At 42.0% G+C, this 16,848-nt stretch overlaps 2 protein-coding genes across 21 annotated transcripts in view; one reads left to right on the top strand and one right to left on the bottom strand.

The window, feature by feature from the left end:
• Positions 1–5,032, top strand: part of NSUN7 (NOP2/Sun RNA methyltransferase family member 7) — a 52,375-nt gene extending 47,343 nt beyond the window's left edge. The window contains exons 11-12 of the mRNA XM_021938398.2: positions 1,856–1,979; positions 3,118–5,032. Coding sequence (XP_021794090.2) covers positions 1,856–1,979; positions 3,118–3,747 — 754 coding nt within the window. The 3' untranslated portion in view covers positions 3,748–5,032. The remainder of the gene's footprint in view (positions 1–1,855; positions 1,980–3,117) is intronic.
• A 2,721-nt stretch (positions 5,033–7,753) lies between these two features.
• Positions 7,754–16,848, bottom strand: part of APBB2 (amyloid beta precursor protein binding family B member 2) — a 402,192-nt gene continuing 393,097 nt past the window's right edge. For all 20 annotated transcript variants that reach the window (XM_031664637.1, XM_031664627.1, XM_031664630.1 and 17 more), the window contains one exon: positions 7,754–11,706. In XM_031664637.1, the coding sequence (XP_031520497.1) occupies positions 11,539–11,706 (168 nt within the window). In that variant the 3' untranslated portion in view covers positions 7,754–11,538. The remainder of the gene's footprint in view (positions 11,707–16,848) is intronic.

The following is a 16,848-nucleotide window of genomic DNA, read 5'->3' as shown; positions in this document are numbered from 1 at the left end:
CCACGCCTAGAGGCCACTTTCATTCCTTGTCCAAAGGCTCCCCCATCTGTGCATCTGCAGTAGCCATCAGAGCATCTTGTGTTTTGAATCTCTGACTTCTTCCATGTCTGACCTCTAGACCCTGATTTCAAAGGTCATGTGATTAGGTCAGATCCACCCAGATAATATCCCTATCTTCAGGGTAACTAATGTGGGACCTGTCCTACATCTGCAAAATCCCGTTTGTCATGTGTGTTAGTTTCCTGGTCTGCTGAAAGAAATTCCTCCAAACTTGGTGGCTTATAACAACAAACATTTATTCTCTCATAGTTCTGGAGGCTGGGAGTCCTAAACCAAGGCATTGGCAAGGTGCTAGCCGGGTGGATTCCTCCTGGGGCCTGTGCTGGAGAGGCCTGTCCCCTGCGCTCTCCCAGCTTGTGGTGGTTGCTGGCTGTCCTTGGTGTTCTTTGGCTTGTAGCTGTGTCACATGGACACTATTATTATTATTATTATTATTATTATTATTTTGAGATGGAGTCTTTCTCTGTCACCCAGGCTGGAGTACAGTGGTGTGATCTCAGCTAATTGCAACCACCACCTCCTGGGTTCAAATGATTCTCCTGCCTCAGACTCCCAAGTAGCTGAGATTAAAAGCACCTGCCACCACGCCTGGCTAATTTTTGTGTTTTTGAGCCAGAATTTCGCTCTTGTCGCCCAGGCCCGAGTGCAATGGTGCAATTGTGGCTTGAACCTCCCAGGTTCAAGCAATTCTCTTGTCTCAGCCTCCTGAGTAGCTGGGATTACAAGCGTCTGCCGCCACACCCGGCTAAGTTTTGCATTTTTAGCAGAGACAGGGTTTCACCATGTTGGCCAGGCTTGTCTCGAACTCCTGACCTCAGGTGACCCATCCACCTGCCTCAGCATCCCAAAGTGCTGGGATTACAGGTGTGACCCACCACACCTGGCCGAATTTTTGCATTTTTAGTAGAGACGGGGTTTCACCATGTTGGCCAGGCTGGTTTCGAACTCCTGGCCTCAAGTGATTTGCCTGCCTCAGTCTCCCAAAGTGCTGGGATTACGGGCATGAGCCACGGCACCCGGCCAGGACACAATGATTAATAAAAGATTTCCTGATAGTTTAATTCATATAGAATAGTGTTTAATTGCTTTGACTTATTACTAAATATATTTTAATGATATAAGCCTGGAAATAGAATCATTTATTATTCATGAATGAACCACTTACTAAGAAATGATAAATTCAATATTAAACATAAAAACCAAAAATTTCATTTTAAATCTATTCATGATTTGAGATTTTTCTTACACAGTCTTTGTTATATACTTTCTTGAACACTATATAACTCATCTATTAATCCTCAAAAAGTGACTGGGAAGAAGAATGTAATTAACGTGATAGGCTATATTTTTATATTGTAATTGTGCAAAAAATAACCAAAAGAAAATGTTTTCTCCTTTGTATTTTGAAAATGGTAGAAATATAGGCAATTTTGGATAACTTTGTGATTAATGTACATGTTTACCTGCTTTGATAATGGAAACCTCTTACTAACATATTAATGACTTTGGGAAGGTCAGTTTTTAGTTTGTTAAAAATTTGTTATTCTTGGCATAGTTGGTTAAAGATGGAGAATCTGGGATTTATAATAAATTATGAACTAATATAAAATATTAGAGCTTTTAACTTATAATAGTATTTAGGGAAAGGCTGCTTCAGAATTGTGTTCTTGATTGGAATTTCTGTTTAAATGATTAGTAAAGTATACTAGAAAAAAATGTAGCTGCAATTTACTTTCTTCCTCTCTTGGCAAAGAAGCCATTCTAACTGCTGAATGCTTGTTCCCGTCTGCTGCAGGCTGAGTCCTCCTGTTCTTCCACTGTGCTCCTTAAAGGAAATTCAATTGTCTACTGATAAATTTTTTAGAATGGAACCATCTGAAATTACCAATGGTTGTTTTCTTTCTATTTTAACAAGGGAGGTAAGGAAAAAGAAAATCCTAATCCATGTCATACTTTGGAATTAATAAACTACAAAGCCTCATAAGAGTAAGCCAGAAACTGTGCACATTCTGTAAAGATGTGTTTGCATTTCATAAACAGCTAAAGGGCAGCAGCAAGAATGACTGCTGTGTGGCAAGTAAGCCCTGTTCTTTTTTTTTTTTTTTTTTTTTGAGACGGAGTCTTGCTCTGTAGCCCAGGCTGGAGTACAGTGGCGTGATCTCGGCTCATTGCAACCTCTGTCTCCTGGGTTCAAGTGATTCTCTGACTCAGCCTCAACCAAGTAGCTGGGATTACAGGCGCCCTCCACCACGTCTGGCTAATTTTTGTATTTTTAGTAGAGATGGGGTTTCACCATGTTGGCCAGGCTGATCTTTAACTTCTGACTGAACTCGTGATCCACCCACCTCGGCCTCCCAGAGTGCTGGGATTACAGGTGTGAGCCACCGCACCCCGCCAGCCCTGTTCTTTCTACTTCCCCAGAGTGTTCCTCTTCTGCCTGGCTGCCACCCCACCTCCCCAAGCATTTTGTCAACATCTAGTGCATCTTCCCTCATATGTAAGAAATAAGCAGCCAGGTGTGGGGGCTCATGCCTGTAATCCCAGCACTTTGGGAGGCTGAAGTGGGTGGATTACCTGAGGTCAGGAGTTCGAGACCAGCCTGGCCAGCATGGTGAAACTCCTACTAAAAATACAAAAATCAGCTGGGCGTGGTGGCGCATGCCTATAATCTCAGCTACTCAGGAGGCTGAGGCACGAGAACTGCTTGAACTTGGAGGTGGAGGTTGCAGTGAGCTGAGATCTGGGAGGTTGCAGTGAGCTAGGCAACAAAGCAAGACTCCATCTCAAAACAAAACAAAACAAAAAAGCAAAAAAACCCCCCTGTGATTCTTTTTTTCTATCAGGTATCAGGTTCATAAATGGGGAAGTTTACATTTTTGTTTTTGTTTTTGGCATTTGCTGAGGCTTATGAGACTGGGGACTAAGGCCTAAAAACTATTTATTTCTTTTAGTATAATAAAGAGAGTCTTTTTATTTTTACTGATACATTGATAAATATTTGCAAGAGACACAATAATAGCTAACTCCCACATTTAGTAAGTGCTTCTTTAATTGCAGCGGGACCCTTCTGAGACAGTGTCTGTGAAAGATGTTTTGGCCCGAGCTGCAGCCAAGGGTCTGCTGGATGGGATTGAGTTGGGTAAATCATCAAAACGGGAGAAGAAGAAGAAAAAATCAAAAACATCATTGACAAAAGCTGCCACTACTGATAATGGCATCCAAATGAAGATTGCTGAGTTCCTGAATCGAGAAACTAAAGCCAGTGCTAATCTATCAGAGACTGTAACAAAACCATCTCTTCCCCAGAAAAATACTGCTCAAGTGGGGGCTTCCTCACAGACCAGAAAACACAAGCTGGCCCCTCATCCTGCAGTGCCTACATTTATGAAGAACACTTGTCCCTCCAGACCGCGTGAACGGCACACACACTTCATAAGACCTCGGCCAGAAGACAGAATGGTTGCTCTGAAACCCATCGAGATTATTCTGCCTCCAGTCTTTATGCCATTTTCAAGTCCCCAAGGGATCAGATCTCGGATGCCAACTCAACATTTGTACTGTCATTGGGTTGCCCCCAAGCCACTTGTGCCCACCTGCCTTCCCACACCTTCACTATCCAGAAAAGGGGAAAAGCCTAAAGATGACACACGTTCCTCCCTACTCAGGCCTCCTCGGCGATGGCTTTGATTGTCTTGTTTTTTTATAGGGGCCAAAGAGCGGTTGATTTTTTTTTTCAAAGTCTAGTATTTCTCTGAAGGTTCCACATCTCGACACAAGGTATTCATTCTTTTGGTCACTTAGGGATCTTCTAAGTGTGATATTAGTTTCAGAGAATTCAGACAAGTGAGAAACAATAATGGAGGAGTCAGCAAAGCAGAATTCAGAGACTTCAACCGATCAGTGCTGCTCTGAGAGGATCCAGTTAGAGACTCAGTGTCAGCTGTCAGAACTTATCTCACTCCTGTGAACTTTCAGGCTGGACTTAAAGCTGCCCAGTTTCTCCTGCAGGGAAGGAAACACTGCCTCCTTTCAGCAGGCAGCTCATTAGAAAGCCGAACGGGCAAGCGATCCCGGCCTCTCCCGCCCGCTGACTGCTCTTCAGCATCCACGCAGTTGGAGTCGTGACTTTCTCAACCACAATCAAGGGTGATTTTTTTCTTAAATATCAAGCTGTTCTTTGAACAGGGAGTGACATGAGTTTTTGTAACGTGACTGAAGTTGAGTTTAAGTAGGAAGCGCAGGAAGTTCCCAAGTGCCAGGTGTGTGTAGCTCAGAGACGCTTTTACGTGAGGTGTCTCTCACTGGGGGAGTTTCCAGGATCGTGAATAGACTGGACACAATCATCTCTCCCTTCCTATATGTCAAGCACTCTTATAAAAAAAGACTGTGAGCAAATTTCCGCCTAAATATTAATAATTCTGAAGAGGCAAAACTGTTGAATGCAAGTGATACCTACTGTTGAAGTAAGCCATACATTTCTGATTCTCTTCAAAGATCAGGTGATACAACAAAATCTACAAGTCATTTCAAACAACACACAGGAATCAAACTTTGGTAAATCATTTCTGATGCACAATTAAATATATTGTAGCACTCTTAATTATATGAAATGTCGATTCATCTTGAATGTATTATCAATTGCCTACCAAGAATTGGTATGGTTATCATTTCTGGGTCTATTGATTTTTCATCATGGCAACAGAAATTGTCATTAAATAGAATAAGATACAACTACATATCTTATTGTTTAAAAACATTCATAGACATAGTCATAAAGTTTGAATTTAAAGTTTTATTTTTGTAATTCAGTTGTATAGAAATGTTATGTAAATTCCTAAAATGCTCAATTCAGGTGGCATGATTTTTAGAATATTACCCTCTTCAAGATGAATATTTAGGTCTATTTCAGCTCTGATATTCTATTTTTACTTTCTTATTTGAAGTGAGGATTAAAAGAGAATGGCAAATTTTATTATAGCGGTAATAAATTTTCTTTTAGCTTAGATTTACATTTATCAGTAAAACTTGTCAGTGGGCTGGGTGCAGTGGCTCACATCTGTAATCTCAGCAGTTTGGGAGGCTGAGGTGGGCAGACCACTTGAGCCCCGGAGTTCCAGACCAGCCTGGGCAATGTGGTGAAACCCCAAAACCCCATCTCTACAAAAAATACAAAAATTAGCTGGATGTGGTGGGACATGCCTGTAGTCCCAGCTACTTAGGAGGCTGAGGTAGGAGGATCGCTTGAGCCCAAGAGGTGCAGGTTGCAGTGAGCCAAGATTGCCCCAGTGCAGGCCAGTCTGGGCAACAGTGAGACCTTGCCTAAAAAAAAAAAAAAGTGTCAGTGAAGAAAGAAAACAAGACTTTTTATACTTGAACCAGGCTTATATTTTAAATTCCCAAAGAATTCTTCCCATGTTAATTATCACTCTTGAAAAGTACAGAAAGACATAAAATGCTCAGCTTATTTTGCTGATTTTGAAAATGAAACAATATCTTCTTGCCCTGAAATTATAGCATGTGGCTCATCCTCTTACCCATCCAGATTTCTATCTGGGTTAGAGTAGTCCATGCCTCAAGGAAGGCAGTGCAGCTTAATTTAAAATTGTTCAGCAAAGAATCCCGTTATATATCACAAGAATCCCTTATCCTTTCCTGGCCCTCCCCGATACCAGACTGAAAAGTATTCCATCGTCCAGAAGTAACAGGTCTGAGGTTTTTATTTTCAAGTGTATTTTCTGTGATGTTAGGGCTCATTGTTATGGAATAGTTTAGGATAATTTTCTCATCTCTACAGTAGCATGTGATTGAAGTCACAATTTGTTGCCACTTACATTGAGTATCTCCTAACATGCAATTTGGCACTAAATTATTTTTCTCTTTAGAAGTATATGAAGATTCTGAATTAAACCATTCATTAATTACACTGCAGTTTTCTTCTTTGACAACCTTCTATGAAGGACAGGATCAATTATTTAAATGCTTTGGTGGAGTGAAAAGGGAAAGGTACTTTGGATAAAAGCAGTATGAGGCCGGACATGATGGATCGCGTACTTTGGGAGGCTGGGGCGAGCAGATCACCTGAGGTCAGGAGTTCGAGACCAGCCTGGCCAACGTGATGAAACCTTGTCTCTACTAAAAATATACCAATTGGCCGGGCGTGGTGGTGCACACCTGTAGTCCCAGCTACTCGGGAGACTGAGGCATGAGAATTGCTTGAACTCGGGAGGTGGAGGTTGCGGTGAGCCGAAATTGCGCCACTGCACTCCAGCCTGGGCGACAGAGTGAGACTCTGTCTGGAAAAAAAAAAAAAAGCAATATGAGAGAATTCTAATGAAGGAGAATATTGATTACACTGACACATTTCACTTGGCATTTTACATTCTTAGACTTTAAAGTGCTGCAAAATTATAAATAATGAAATTACTGGTATTCAGATACTCCAATAGCAAATTTATATTTTTAATCTGAAATTATTTACCACCATACAATGCTTGAAACTGTAATGAAATTTTATTCTTTTTTACTGCCTAGAGAGAAACCACTGGGGAAGCGCAAGATGAACAAAAAGCGGGGACATACTTTAAATTCTATTTATCTGCCTTCCTGTGCCTAACAGTTAAGCTAAATCAGATTCAACTGATTTTTCTAGTTACCTTTCATTTTGGATTTAGTGTGTGTACATTTCTTTTTTTTTTTTTTTTGAGACGGAGTCTCACTCTGTTGCCCAGGCTGGAGTGCAGTGGCACCATCTCGGCTCACTGTAAGCTCCGCCTCCTGGGTTCAGGCCATTCTCCTGCCTCAGCCTCCCGAGTAGCTGGGACTACAGGCACCCGCCACCACGCCTGGCTAATTTTTTTGTATTTTTCAGTAAAGACAGGGTTTTACTGTGTTAATCAGGATGGTCTTGATCTCCTGGCCTTGTGATCCACCCACCTTGGCCTCTCAAAGTGTTGGGATTACAGGCGTGAGCCACTGTGCCTGGCCAGTGTGTACACTTCTATTCTTTATTCTTTGAAGTCAGGTTCTTAAACGAAGTGATAAACTTCTTTGTGCTGAAATATCACAATCCTAGAAAGACCGCTTACAAAAGACTCAAGTTGGTGACTAAATAGGCTTCTGTGTCCAGAAGGCCAGCTGGCCTTCCTGATCACCAAATAAGCATGGGGTAGTTCCTCAAAATTTAAAGTTACTTCCTAGTTCTTACCAGGCGGAAATATGTAGTAACTAATCAAAGCAAAATGCCCCGTTACTAAAGTGATTTTTCTTTTCTTTTCTTTTTTTTTTTTTTTTTGAGACGGAGTCTCGCTCTGTCCCCCAGGCTGGAGTGCAGTGGCGTGATCTCTGCCCACTGCAAGCTCTGCCTCCCGGGTTCACGTCATTCTCCTGCCTCAGCCTCCCAAGTAGCTGGGACTACAGGCGCCCACCACCACGCCCAGCTAATTTTTTTGTATTTTTAGTAGAGACGGGGTTTCACCATGTTAGCCAGCATGGTCTCGATCTCCTGACCTCGTGATCCACCCGCCTCGGCCTCCCAAAGTGCTGGGATTACAGGCGTGAGCCACCACGCCCGCCCTTACTAAAGTGATTTCTAAGAAGTGTGAGGTAAGAATAATTTAAAGATAACTAGAGACACTAAATTTCTATTTCTATTCCTTGTATATGTGACTAAGATGCCAGATAAATGAGCCAAACGTTTTATGCAGCTAAATTTATTCTCACAACAAATTACATTTAAATGTGTAAAAGTGGTCAACAGGAAAAGGGGCGTAAAGGAAAACAAAGCGTTTTCAGGGGAAGCAAGCTGCTCCAGAGGCCAGGGACTACTGCTCACGATTGACACGGTGTGAGTGAGTATCTTTGCCCTGAAGCTGAAATTAAACTTTCTACTGGCCATGCGGCACACGTTAGATGTGTATTAGGTTAAGCCTGGCCAACTAGAGAGCGAAGGGGCTTGTTAGTTAAATTGTGCTATCAGTTAGGAAAGTGCTTGTCATGTTGTGGCGAAATCTTGAGTTTGTGTTGCAATGCCTGGGACATGAACGGGCCATGAAAGTTCTGGGGCTTCCAGGCAATGGCCTTGTGTCAAGTCATCTTACAAGTGTCCATCTTGAAATCATAAAGTGGATTTAAAAAGAAGTAGCAGTGCCACAGTTTATCACCAAGAACTTATTTTAATGGAAATGGGTCTAGTGTCCCTTCATGCAACAAGACAGACGAACAAAAAACAATGGTCCTAATTAGCTATGAGTGATCTTACATCCAGGTGGAAACAAAGGGCATGTGGACATGTATATATCTCTTAGGTGAAATCACACATGTTGTGAAGGGTAGAAAAATGAAGCACCAAGCAGTGCTTTAGTCTGCAAAGGAAAGTTTTTAGCCATAGGCGTGTTGGCTAGTCATTCCCCTTGACACTGCGAAGGAGCAGATGTATGAGGTGGCAAGTCTGTGTCTATCTAGCTGCTTTTAAAAAATAAAAGGAACTTTAAGCATTTTGCCTTTTCTTCTACATATCCCAATAGAAATGTGACTATAAATCATTACAAAACCACTTTTTAGGCAATGTATAGTTCACTGAGATTACTTAGATCTGGATATACTGGGAGATAATATCCAGGAAAGATAATACATTAACACAATAATGCAGTATATTTCAGTAAAAATAGAATAAATAAAATAAAAATATTTTAAGCTGTATTTAACAGGTTAATTAAAAATATGGTAAGACATACAAGGCATCGTGAACATGGCTGCCTGTTTACCGAATCACAGATCTAAAGAATGCATAGATAGATAACTGAAGTGTCACTAAGATATCAGGTAAAACATTGGTATCCTTTCACAGACAAATACACACATACTTTCATACATACTTTTTGGCCATGGCAGAAAGTGTCTGAACATACTGTTTAACATAATTTTACAAAATTAATTTGCATTTACCATACAATGCCATTTTCAAAACAAAACATCTGCAGTAAAGTTTTCAATATGTTAAGTAAAGGCTATCATTCATCTTAATGCATCCTATAATTGCATATATAAATCAGTTTGCTACTTAAAGCTAGCTCAGAATTCTTGATCTTGAAAACAAGCAAATGTATGCCTTAAAAAATGAAGAGGGGGTTCTGGTAGAGATTTCCAATATAAAAGTGGGTAATTTGTTTAGAATTTTGAAATTTATCACACTAAAACGTTTCACTACAGAGACCATGATGAAAGATCACTGTAAATGATTTCTGAACAGCTTTTCAAAGGGCACGGCAAGGATTTTCTTAATGCAGTGATTTCTTATGATATCATTGGTTACTTCAGATCAGTAGTATTGGTGAAAAGTAGATTGCATTTCTAAAGTAGCATAGTTTTGTCATAACATTAGGGTGCTAAGACAATTCCAGTCCCCCTGCCCCCCACCCCTCATGAATTCTGAAGGAATGGCTGGTAGAAAAGCCACCCACTCATTCCATCATGATCTCTGGTGGCTAAGTACCATGAGTTAGGAATGTCTCTACCACAAGTAGCATCTGGAAAAGCTCGTAGATGGAACAGGCTGTGAATGTAGAATCCTGTCCTCTACCACACGTTTGAGGCACACTGTAGGAAAACAGTCCTGGACTTAGAGAAGGCAATGGCATCATCATTAATACCACTGCGTAAGGAATTTGGACATCTTTCTCCCACTCATATAGGGAATTCTAAGATTGCCTGACAATAGATCTTTCCATACCTGCTCTTCTTAGTATATGCCGAGTCGTTCTGGAACGGCTCTTCCTGACGGATATGGAGGCAGCATAACACAGCAAGTATGGGCGTCGGGAGCCGTGGGTCCTAGTCCTGGTTATCTCATGAACTTTGGTGAGATCTTAGGCCAGTGGGTTTAGCCTCTTGGTACTTCATATTTTTACTTCTAAAGTGTATTTAGTACCTTCTCTACCTTGTAAGGCTCAAATGTGATAAAAATGTGGAAATCATTTAGACAAGTACATAGCAGTGCATAAACATAAAGCATTACTTTTATAATTGGATGTTGTAAATGTTAATTTTAACATTAAAAAGAAGTAAACAAGACTAATATTGAGACTGATCACCTTAGCAACTTCCTTTTAAAACGACAATGTCAACAAGAGTCTAAATCTGTATGTCTTTACAGCTAAGTTTCTCATCTACATAAAAAGGAGCAGGAAAATGCTATTTTTGGGAAACTTGTGAAATAGTCCATTATTTCTATGTAGACTTTGCTCAGATATGAAAATTTCAAATCTTCAAAGTAAAAATGGAAAAAATATAAATTTAAAAATGTATCTAGTTGAGTCCAACAAATTCTAATATTAAATACATAAATTCAAGGAAAGGTTCAACCTAATGTAATTTGTTGCCATGGACAATAACTGATGGACAGACAGCTTTCTGGGCAAAAAGCATCAGAGGGGGACTGAGCTGGATGCAGAATTCCAGCAGAACCTTTACCTCTAGCACATGGACTAGCAAAAATAACATGGTGGTAGAAATCGAAAATAATCGTGCATGATGGAAATATCAATGATATTTCCTCAACTTCAAATTGCATATCAGCTAGTTCTCAAACTAAGAATGAAAGGCTGATGAGGAGTATTTCATCTTAATGTTTATGTAGAGAATGGCCATAGTGAACTATAATTCTCTAGCTGCACCGTACAATATAAGGCAGAAGTTTGAAATATGTCCCACCCAAAATGCATTATGATTTTATTAATCTCTTTTAAAAATAATCAGTTTGAAAACCATCTGAAAAGAAAAGCTATGTTTTGTTCGATTTTAATTCCTCAAATTTAGTTTTTCATCAATTTTGAAGTTTCACTTTTTCCAACATCCCACAAACAGCTGTAGACATGAAATGGTGTCCATGTGTCAAAGAGCTTGTCAAGGAAAGCTGCCAGTTGGTTTCTATACTGATGCCAACAGCCAATTTTGTCAACCAACAGGTTCAATTTTATGAAAAATTAAAACACAAACTCGCCATCCTTTTTTACAGCAATTCAATGGTATCTGCTATGCAGTGCCTACTCCAATGTGGATAACAGGGCAAAGTGCAGTAGGACTTAAATGTTGCTTGTGACAGATCCAGCCAAGAAGACAGTGAAACTAACTCACGTATCATTCACTCCAAGGACGCAGCATTAGTTCACTAGGAGGGGTGTGGCCACATTCTTCTCTCTGTATGTGTGAAGTTAAGTAATGTTCACAATATTTACAATAAGAAAAAGACCTTCCACTGCGCATGATGTAACTTACAGCAAAAAAAATTATTCATGCTTCTTTTCATATCACATGATGGTGGCAAGACGAGAGAACATGCTTGTCTAACACTGCTTGGTTAAGGGTAAATTCTCTGAAGACAAAGCATCAGCAACTGGATGGAAGGTCAGATGGCAGAGTTCATTTTCTTTAGTGTAGCTAGTCAATTTTCAGGTAAATAGCCGAGTCTTTTCCCATGTGCAGCTATGGCGTTTCGGTGACAGGGCGTTTCTGTTTCAAAGTGTCAATGAGGGATAAGACCCCTCGTTTTACATTGGTTGTGACTCTTCTGGTCACTGAGTCCGCTGGCGGTGGAGGTGGTCGAACTTTCTGAGAAGGCGGCCTGGCTACCAAGCACTTCTGATATCGTAACTGAAATAAAACAAAACGTGTTTTAAGGTAATTAATGACATATTATTTCTTCTTCTTTAATATGACTTTAAGTCATCACCCATACATTGACTCCCAAAGGTTAATGACCTAGTTCCTAAACATAAATCCAAGAGTTATTTTTTTCTATATGTGAGTGCTTTAAATTCTCCTAAAATATTAGGCTCAACAAAGGGGTTTTGGCTTTTGCCACCCTTTCCTTCCATCCATTTCCACTCTCCACATGTCCTCTATATTGACAGTCCGCAGTGAATACACCTCACAGTCAATGAGCTAATGAAACCAGAAAGCATTGGGAGAGAGTGTTACACTTTTCATCAGAGACATGCAGATCTAGGTGGGTACTCATGGCGCACTGACAGCACAGTAGAAAGGCATGGTTTGAATCTAAGGTCTATCACTTGTGAACCCCAGGCAAATTATTAAATCTTTCTCAGCCTCAGTTTCTTCAACTGTAAAATGGCTGAAGAAGGCACTGTTTAGAGAGGGTGTTATGATTACATAAGGAATGCTGGTAATGCTTGAGGAACGCCTGAAATAGGTCTACCAACACAGAAGGCATTCAAAAACGTTTCCTTCCCTATTTCCTGTTTTAATTAAAAAGATGAGGTATTAAGATTTCGGGATACATTTTACATACAAGTCTAAATCTTTATGGATTAATTTTTAAAAATCCATTAGCACTGGCACAAGGGATAATTCCTGTTTTTCAGAAATATAACAATGTAGTCCACCTGGTTTTGCATAATGGGAAGGTAAGTAATTCTTTAAGATTAGATAAAAAGTTAAAAGTTATCAAAAAAATTTTTTTTGTCATCCAAACATTTAAAAATACAGTTGACCTGACCAGTCATGGTGTTTCACTCCTGTAATCCCAGCACTTGGGGAGGCCAAGGGAGGCGGATCACTTGGGCCCAGGAGTTTGAGACCAGCCCGGGGGACGTGGTGAAACCCTGTCTCTACAAAAAAATACAAAAATTAGCCAGGTGTGGTGGCACACGCCTGTGGTTCCAGCTACTTGGGAGGCTGAGGTGGGAGGACTGCTTCAGCCTGGGAGGTCAAAGCTGCAGTGAGCTGTGAGTGTGGCCACTTCTCTCCAGCCCGGGCGACGGAGTGAACCCTGTCTCAAAATAAACAAATAATGAAAATACAATACAGCTGATCTTTGAACAACAGAGTTTGAACTGTGCAGGTCCACTTATATGAGGATTTTTTTCAACCAAACACAGATTGAAAATAGTATTCCTGGTTTGCAAAACCCAATTATTCACAGGGCAGTGTTTCCCTATACGTGGGTTCTGCAGGACCTGAATATGCAGGATTCTGGTATACTCAGAGGTCCTAGAATCAATCCCCTATGTATATACCAAGGCAGGACTGTCATTCCATGGCTTTTTAAAAAAAAATCAACTTAAATATTAACAGGCTCTTTAGTAATGGAACAGGCTGATGTCCCTGTAAGAAGCAAGACTCTCGGGGAAGGATATGGTGCAGTGTTCTATCATACCTTTTAGGCCACAAAACAACCCCTTTCAAATCAATCATACGAAAAATGATGATCGATTACATGTCTCCTCTGTGTAAGGTATCTTACTAGGCCCACATCACAACTCAAACCACACACATCTAAAGCACGGATTTATACATGGCAACCTGGGACTCTGGACTTGGAATTTCAAACCGTAGTCACACACATGCAGCGTGAATCAAAGCTGCACCTAAGTGTTGGATTTCATAAAGGATCCCTCTCTGTTCTATTCTAAATTTTGCCAAAATGTCTTCTGTTGGGCCTATACCACACAGCTGTAAAATATGCCTAAAAATTAAGTAGATTCAAAAGAATGTTAGTGTCAATAGATATTCACATGGTATAAATTCACATATGGATCTTTCACATGGAGAATCATGCAGATTTGAACCAAGAAGAAAGCCCTTGAGCCAGAAACACTGGATTCAGAGCGGGCGGGAGGGAAGAACAGTTTCATTTTACTAGTATGCCTTACACTAGATTGGCTGAGCTGTGTCCACTCGTTGCAGTGATACAATTAAAATAGGAAGCAAATGAGTAAAAGTTGTTTCCAAGAGGGAAAATGAATCTGAGAATCAGAAAACCAGCTGTAGCCAAGAGATAAAGCTCATTGTCATTATCACTTAAAACGTATAATTAAGTCTGAAAGCCATTCATTTTATGACTAAAACCATCTGCTATCATTTGTTGCAACTTCATAAAATACCAAAATAGTCGTCATCCATTTTCGCTTGGCTGAAATCTCCCATTTTCTATTTTCTTCACAGATCTCCTTTATCTCATCAACTCCCTGCACCTGGTCAGCGGGTTCACCTGACTCCTCTACTGTCCCTGCTCCCCTGAACCCCAGCCCTGCTCCTGCATATTCAGAGTGTCTGAGTTAGAATCCTGGCCCCACAGTTCTTGGGGGAAGTTAGCCAGTCTCACAGAGGATGGTGTAAGTGTGACACCAGATAACAAGCGTCTAACGCCAGCCTTCCCTTCTCCCTCCTTCCTGCTCTGTTTCAAATGATAAAGGTCAAGTGGCTCTTTTCTGTGCCCCACCTTTGCCATCTGCTCTCCCACCTCATCCTTTTAACATTTTTGTTAGACATAGGGCCGTTCTATGTTGCCCAGGCTGGACCTGGGCTCAAGGGGTCCTCTCACCTCAGCCTCCCGAGTAGCTGGAATTACAGGTGCAAACTTTCCCTTCATTCATAACCTCACAATATGCTGTACGGGGGCGTTGGGGGCGGTTAGAGAACTCTCTTCCCTTCCCTAAGCTCCACCCATTCTTGGTTCTCAGCATCTTCTGGACTATCCTAAAGTAAAAGGCCTCTAACTAATTCAGAGGTGAAGTCCCTCCCCTTGGCTTTTTTTTTTTTTTTGAGACAGGGTCTCACTTTTTCACCCAGGCGGAGGTGCAGTGGTGCAACCTCAGCTCACTGCAACCTCTGCCCCCAGGTTCAAGCAATCCGCCCACCTCAGCCTCCCTGAGTAACTGAGTTGACAGCTGCATGCCACCACACCCGGCTAATTTTTGTATTTTTTGGTAGAGATGGGTTTCACCATGTTGGCCAGTCTGGTCTCAACCTCCTGACCTCAAGTGATCCACCCGCCTCAGTCTCCCAAAGTATTGGGATTACAGGAGTGAGCTACTGCACCCAACCTCCTCGGTTCTTTATCTACCACCATTTTCCACAAAAGAAAACCTAGCTGGGCATGGTGGTGCTCCCCTGTCGTTCCAGGGAGGAGTTCAAGACCAATCTGGGGAATACAGCAAGACTCCATCTCTTAAAAAAAATAGCGGGGAGGGGCAGGCCTCTCCTGTCCTGAAATAAACACATGAACAAACCCTCCAATGCTACCCACCCTTCAAGCTCCCCCTCACTGGCAAACTTTGTAAGTTATCTGCTTTTAGGGCCTCCAGGTCTTTTTCTTCCCAGTTACTTCTCAATCCAGCACAGTCTCATACTTATTTTTCTTGTTTATTTTTTTGAGACAGGGTCACGCTCTGTCACCCAGGCTGGACTGCAGTGGTGCCATCACAGGTCACTGCAGCCTTGATCTCCTGGGTTTGAGCCATGCTCCCACCTTAGCCTCCTCAGAAGCTGGGACTACAGGCATGTGGCACCGGCTGAAAGTGAAGATCCTCATACTTTTATTTACAGCACTTTCTACACTGTAACAGAGTTTGGGTTCTGTGTCTCGCCCACTAAACCTGAGCTCTACGATGCAAGGATTGTATCTCAGTCACGCCGAACGCCCTAGATTCCAGCCCGCAAGTGTGAGGCTGAATTAAATGAAGCACAGGGCTTCACATGCAGCAGTTCTCCCCCAACCAGGCAGCTCGGCGCCTCTCAAAGCCTCTGCTCCTGTTTGTTCCCAACGCTGCTCTCCTGGCGTGGACACCCCTCCTCTCTCCCACCTGCAGAAGGTAACTGGCCTCCTGCCTGATCGCCACCTCAGCCTTGTTCCTCCAACCTATCCTTTACTTTGTCGTCTTCTTTTTTTTGCTGGATACTCTTCTAAAATCTAAATACAGGCTGGGTGCGGTGGCTCACGCCTGTAATCCCAGCACTTTGGGAGGCTGAGGTGGGTGGATCACCTGAGGTCAGGAGTTTGAGACCAGCCTGGCCAACATGGTGAAGCCCTGTCTCTACTAAAAATATAAAAAATTAGTCGGGTGTGGTGGTGGGCGCTTGTCTTCCCAGCTACTTGGGAGGCTGAGGCAGGAGAATCACTTGAACCCGGGAGGCGAAGGTTGCAGTGAGCTGAGATCACACCACTGCACTCCAGCCTGGGCAACAAGAGCAAAACTTCATCTCAATAAATAAATAAATAATAAAATCTAAATACAATCAATTCAATCCCCAGTTTAGCGATCCCTGCTGAAGAAAATCAGGCCTCCACACACCATCCTAAGCCCACCATGATCCGGACTGCACCTCCTTCCACTCGGGCCCAGCACCCAACCTGCTGCTAGAACACACCTGCCCATAGGCTCTGGTGCCCACACTCATACAGCACCCTCATTTTTTTCTGAGATGGGTTTCCCTCTTGTTGCCTAGGCTGGAGTACAATGGCATGATCTCGGCTCACTGCAGCCTCTGTCTCCCGGGTTCAAGTGATTCTCCTGCCTCAGCCTCCTGAGTAGCTGGGATTACAGGGATGCACCACCATGCTGGCTAATTTTGTATTTTTAGTAGAGACGGGGCTTCTACATTTGGTCAGGTTGGTCTCAAACTTCTGACCTCAAGTGATCCACCTGCCTCAGCCTCCCAAAGTGCTGGGATTACAGGCGTGAGCCACTGCGCCCAGCCCAGTTCTCTCATTTTTATTTGCAGTGTCTGGCGTAAGAGAGGCACAAAGGACATATGATGGAGGAATAATGAGGTGTTCTTGTTTGTTTCCAAGTATCCATGTGGTGTAAAGAGCCCTGGCTTTGTCACCTGGCAGACTTGGGGCTGAATCCAGGCTCGGCTCTGTCACTGACAAGCCCTGGGGCCCATTCTCTAACTTTTCTGAATCTCTATTTTCTCATAAATAAAATAGAACTAACAACTACCTAACTGAATTAATCGATATAAATAAAATGTATAAGAACAGTGTACAGA

The sequence above is a fragment of the Papio anubis genome, chromosome 3, assembly GCF_008728515.1.
Source record: "Papio anubis isolate 15944 chromosome 3, Panubis1.0, whole genome shotgun sequence".
NCBI lineage: Eukaryota > Metazoa > Chordata > Mammalia > Primates > Cercopithecidae > Papio > Papio anubis.
This window is presented reverse-complemented; position numbering and strand designations above follow the sequence as displayed.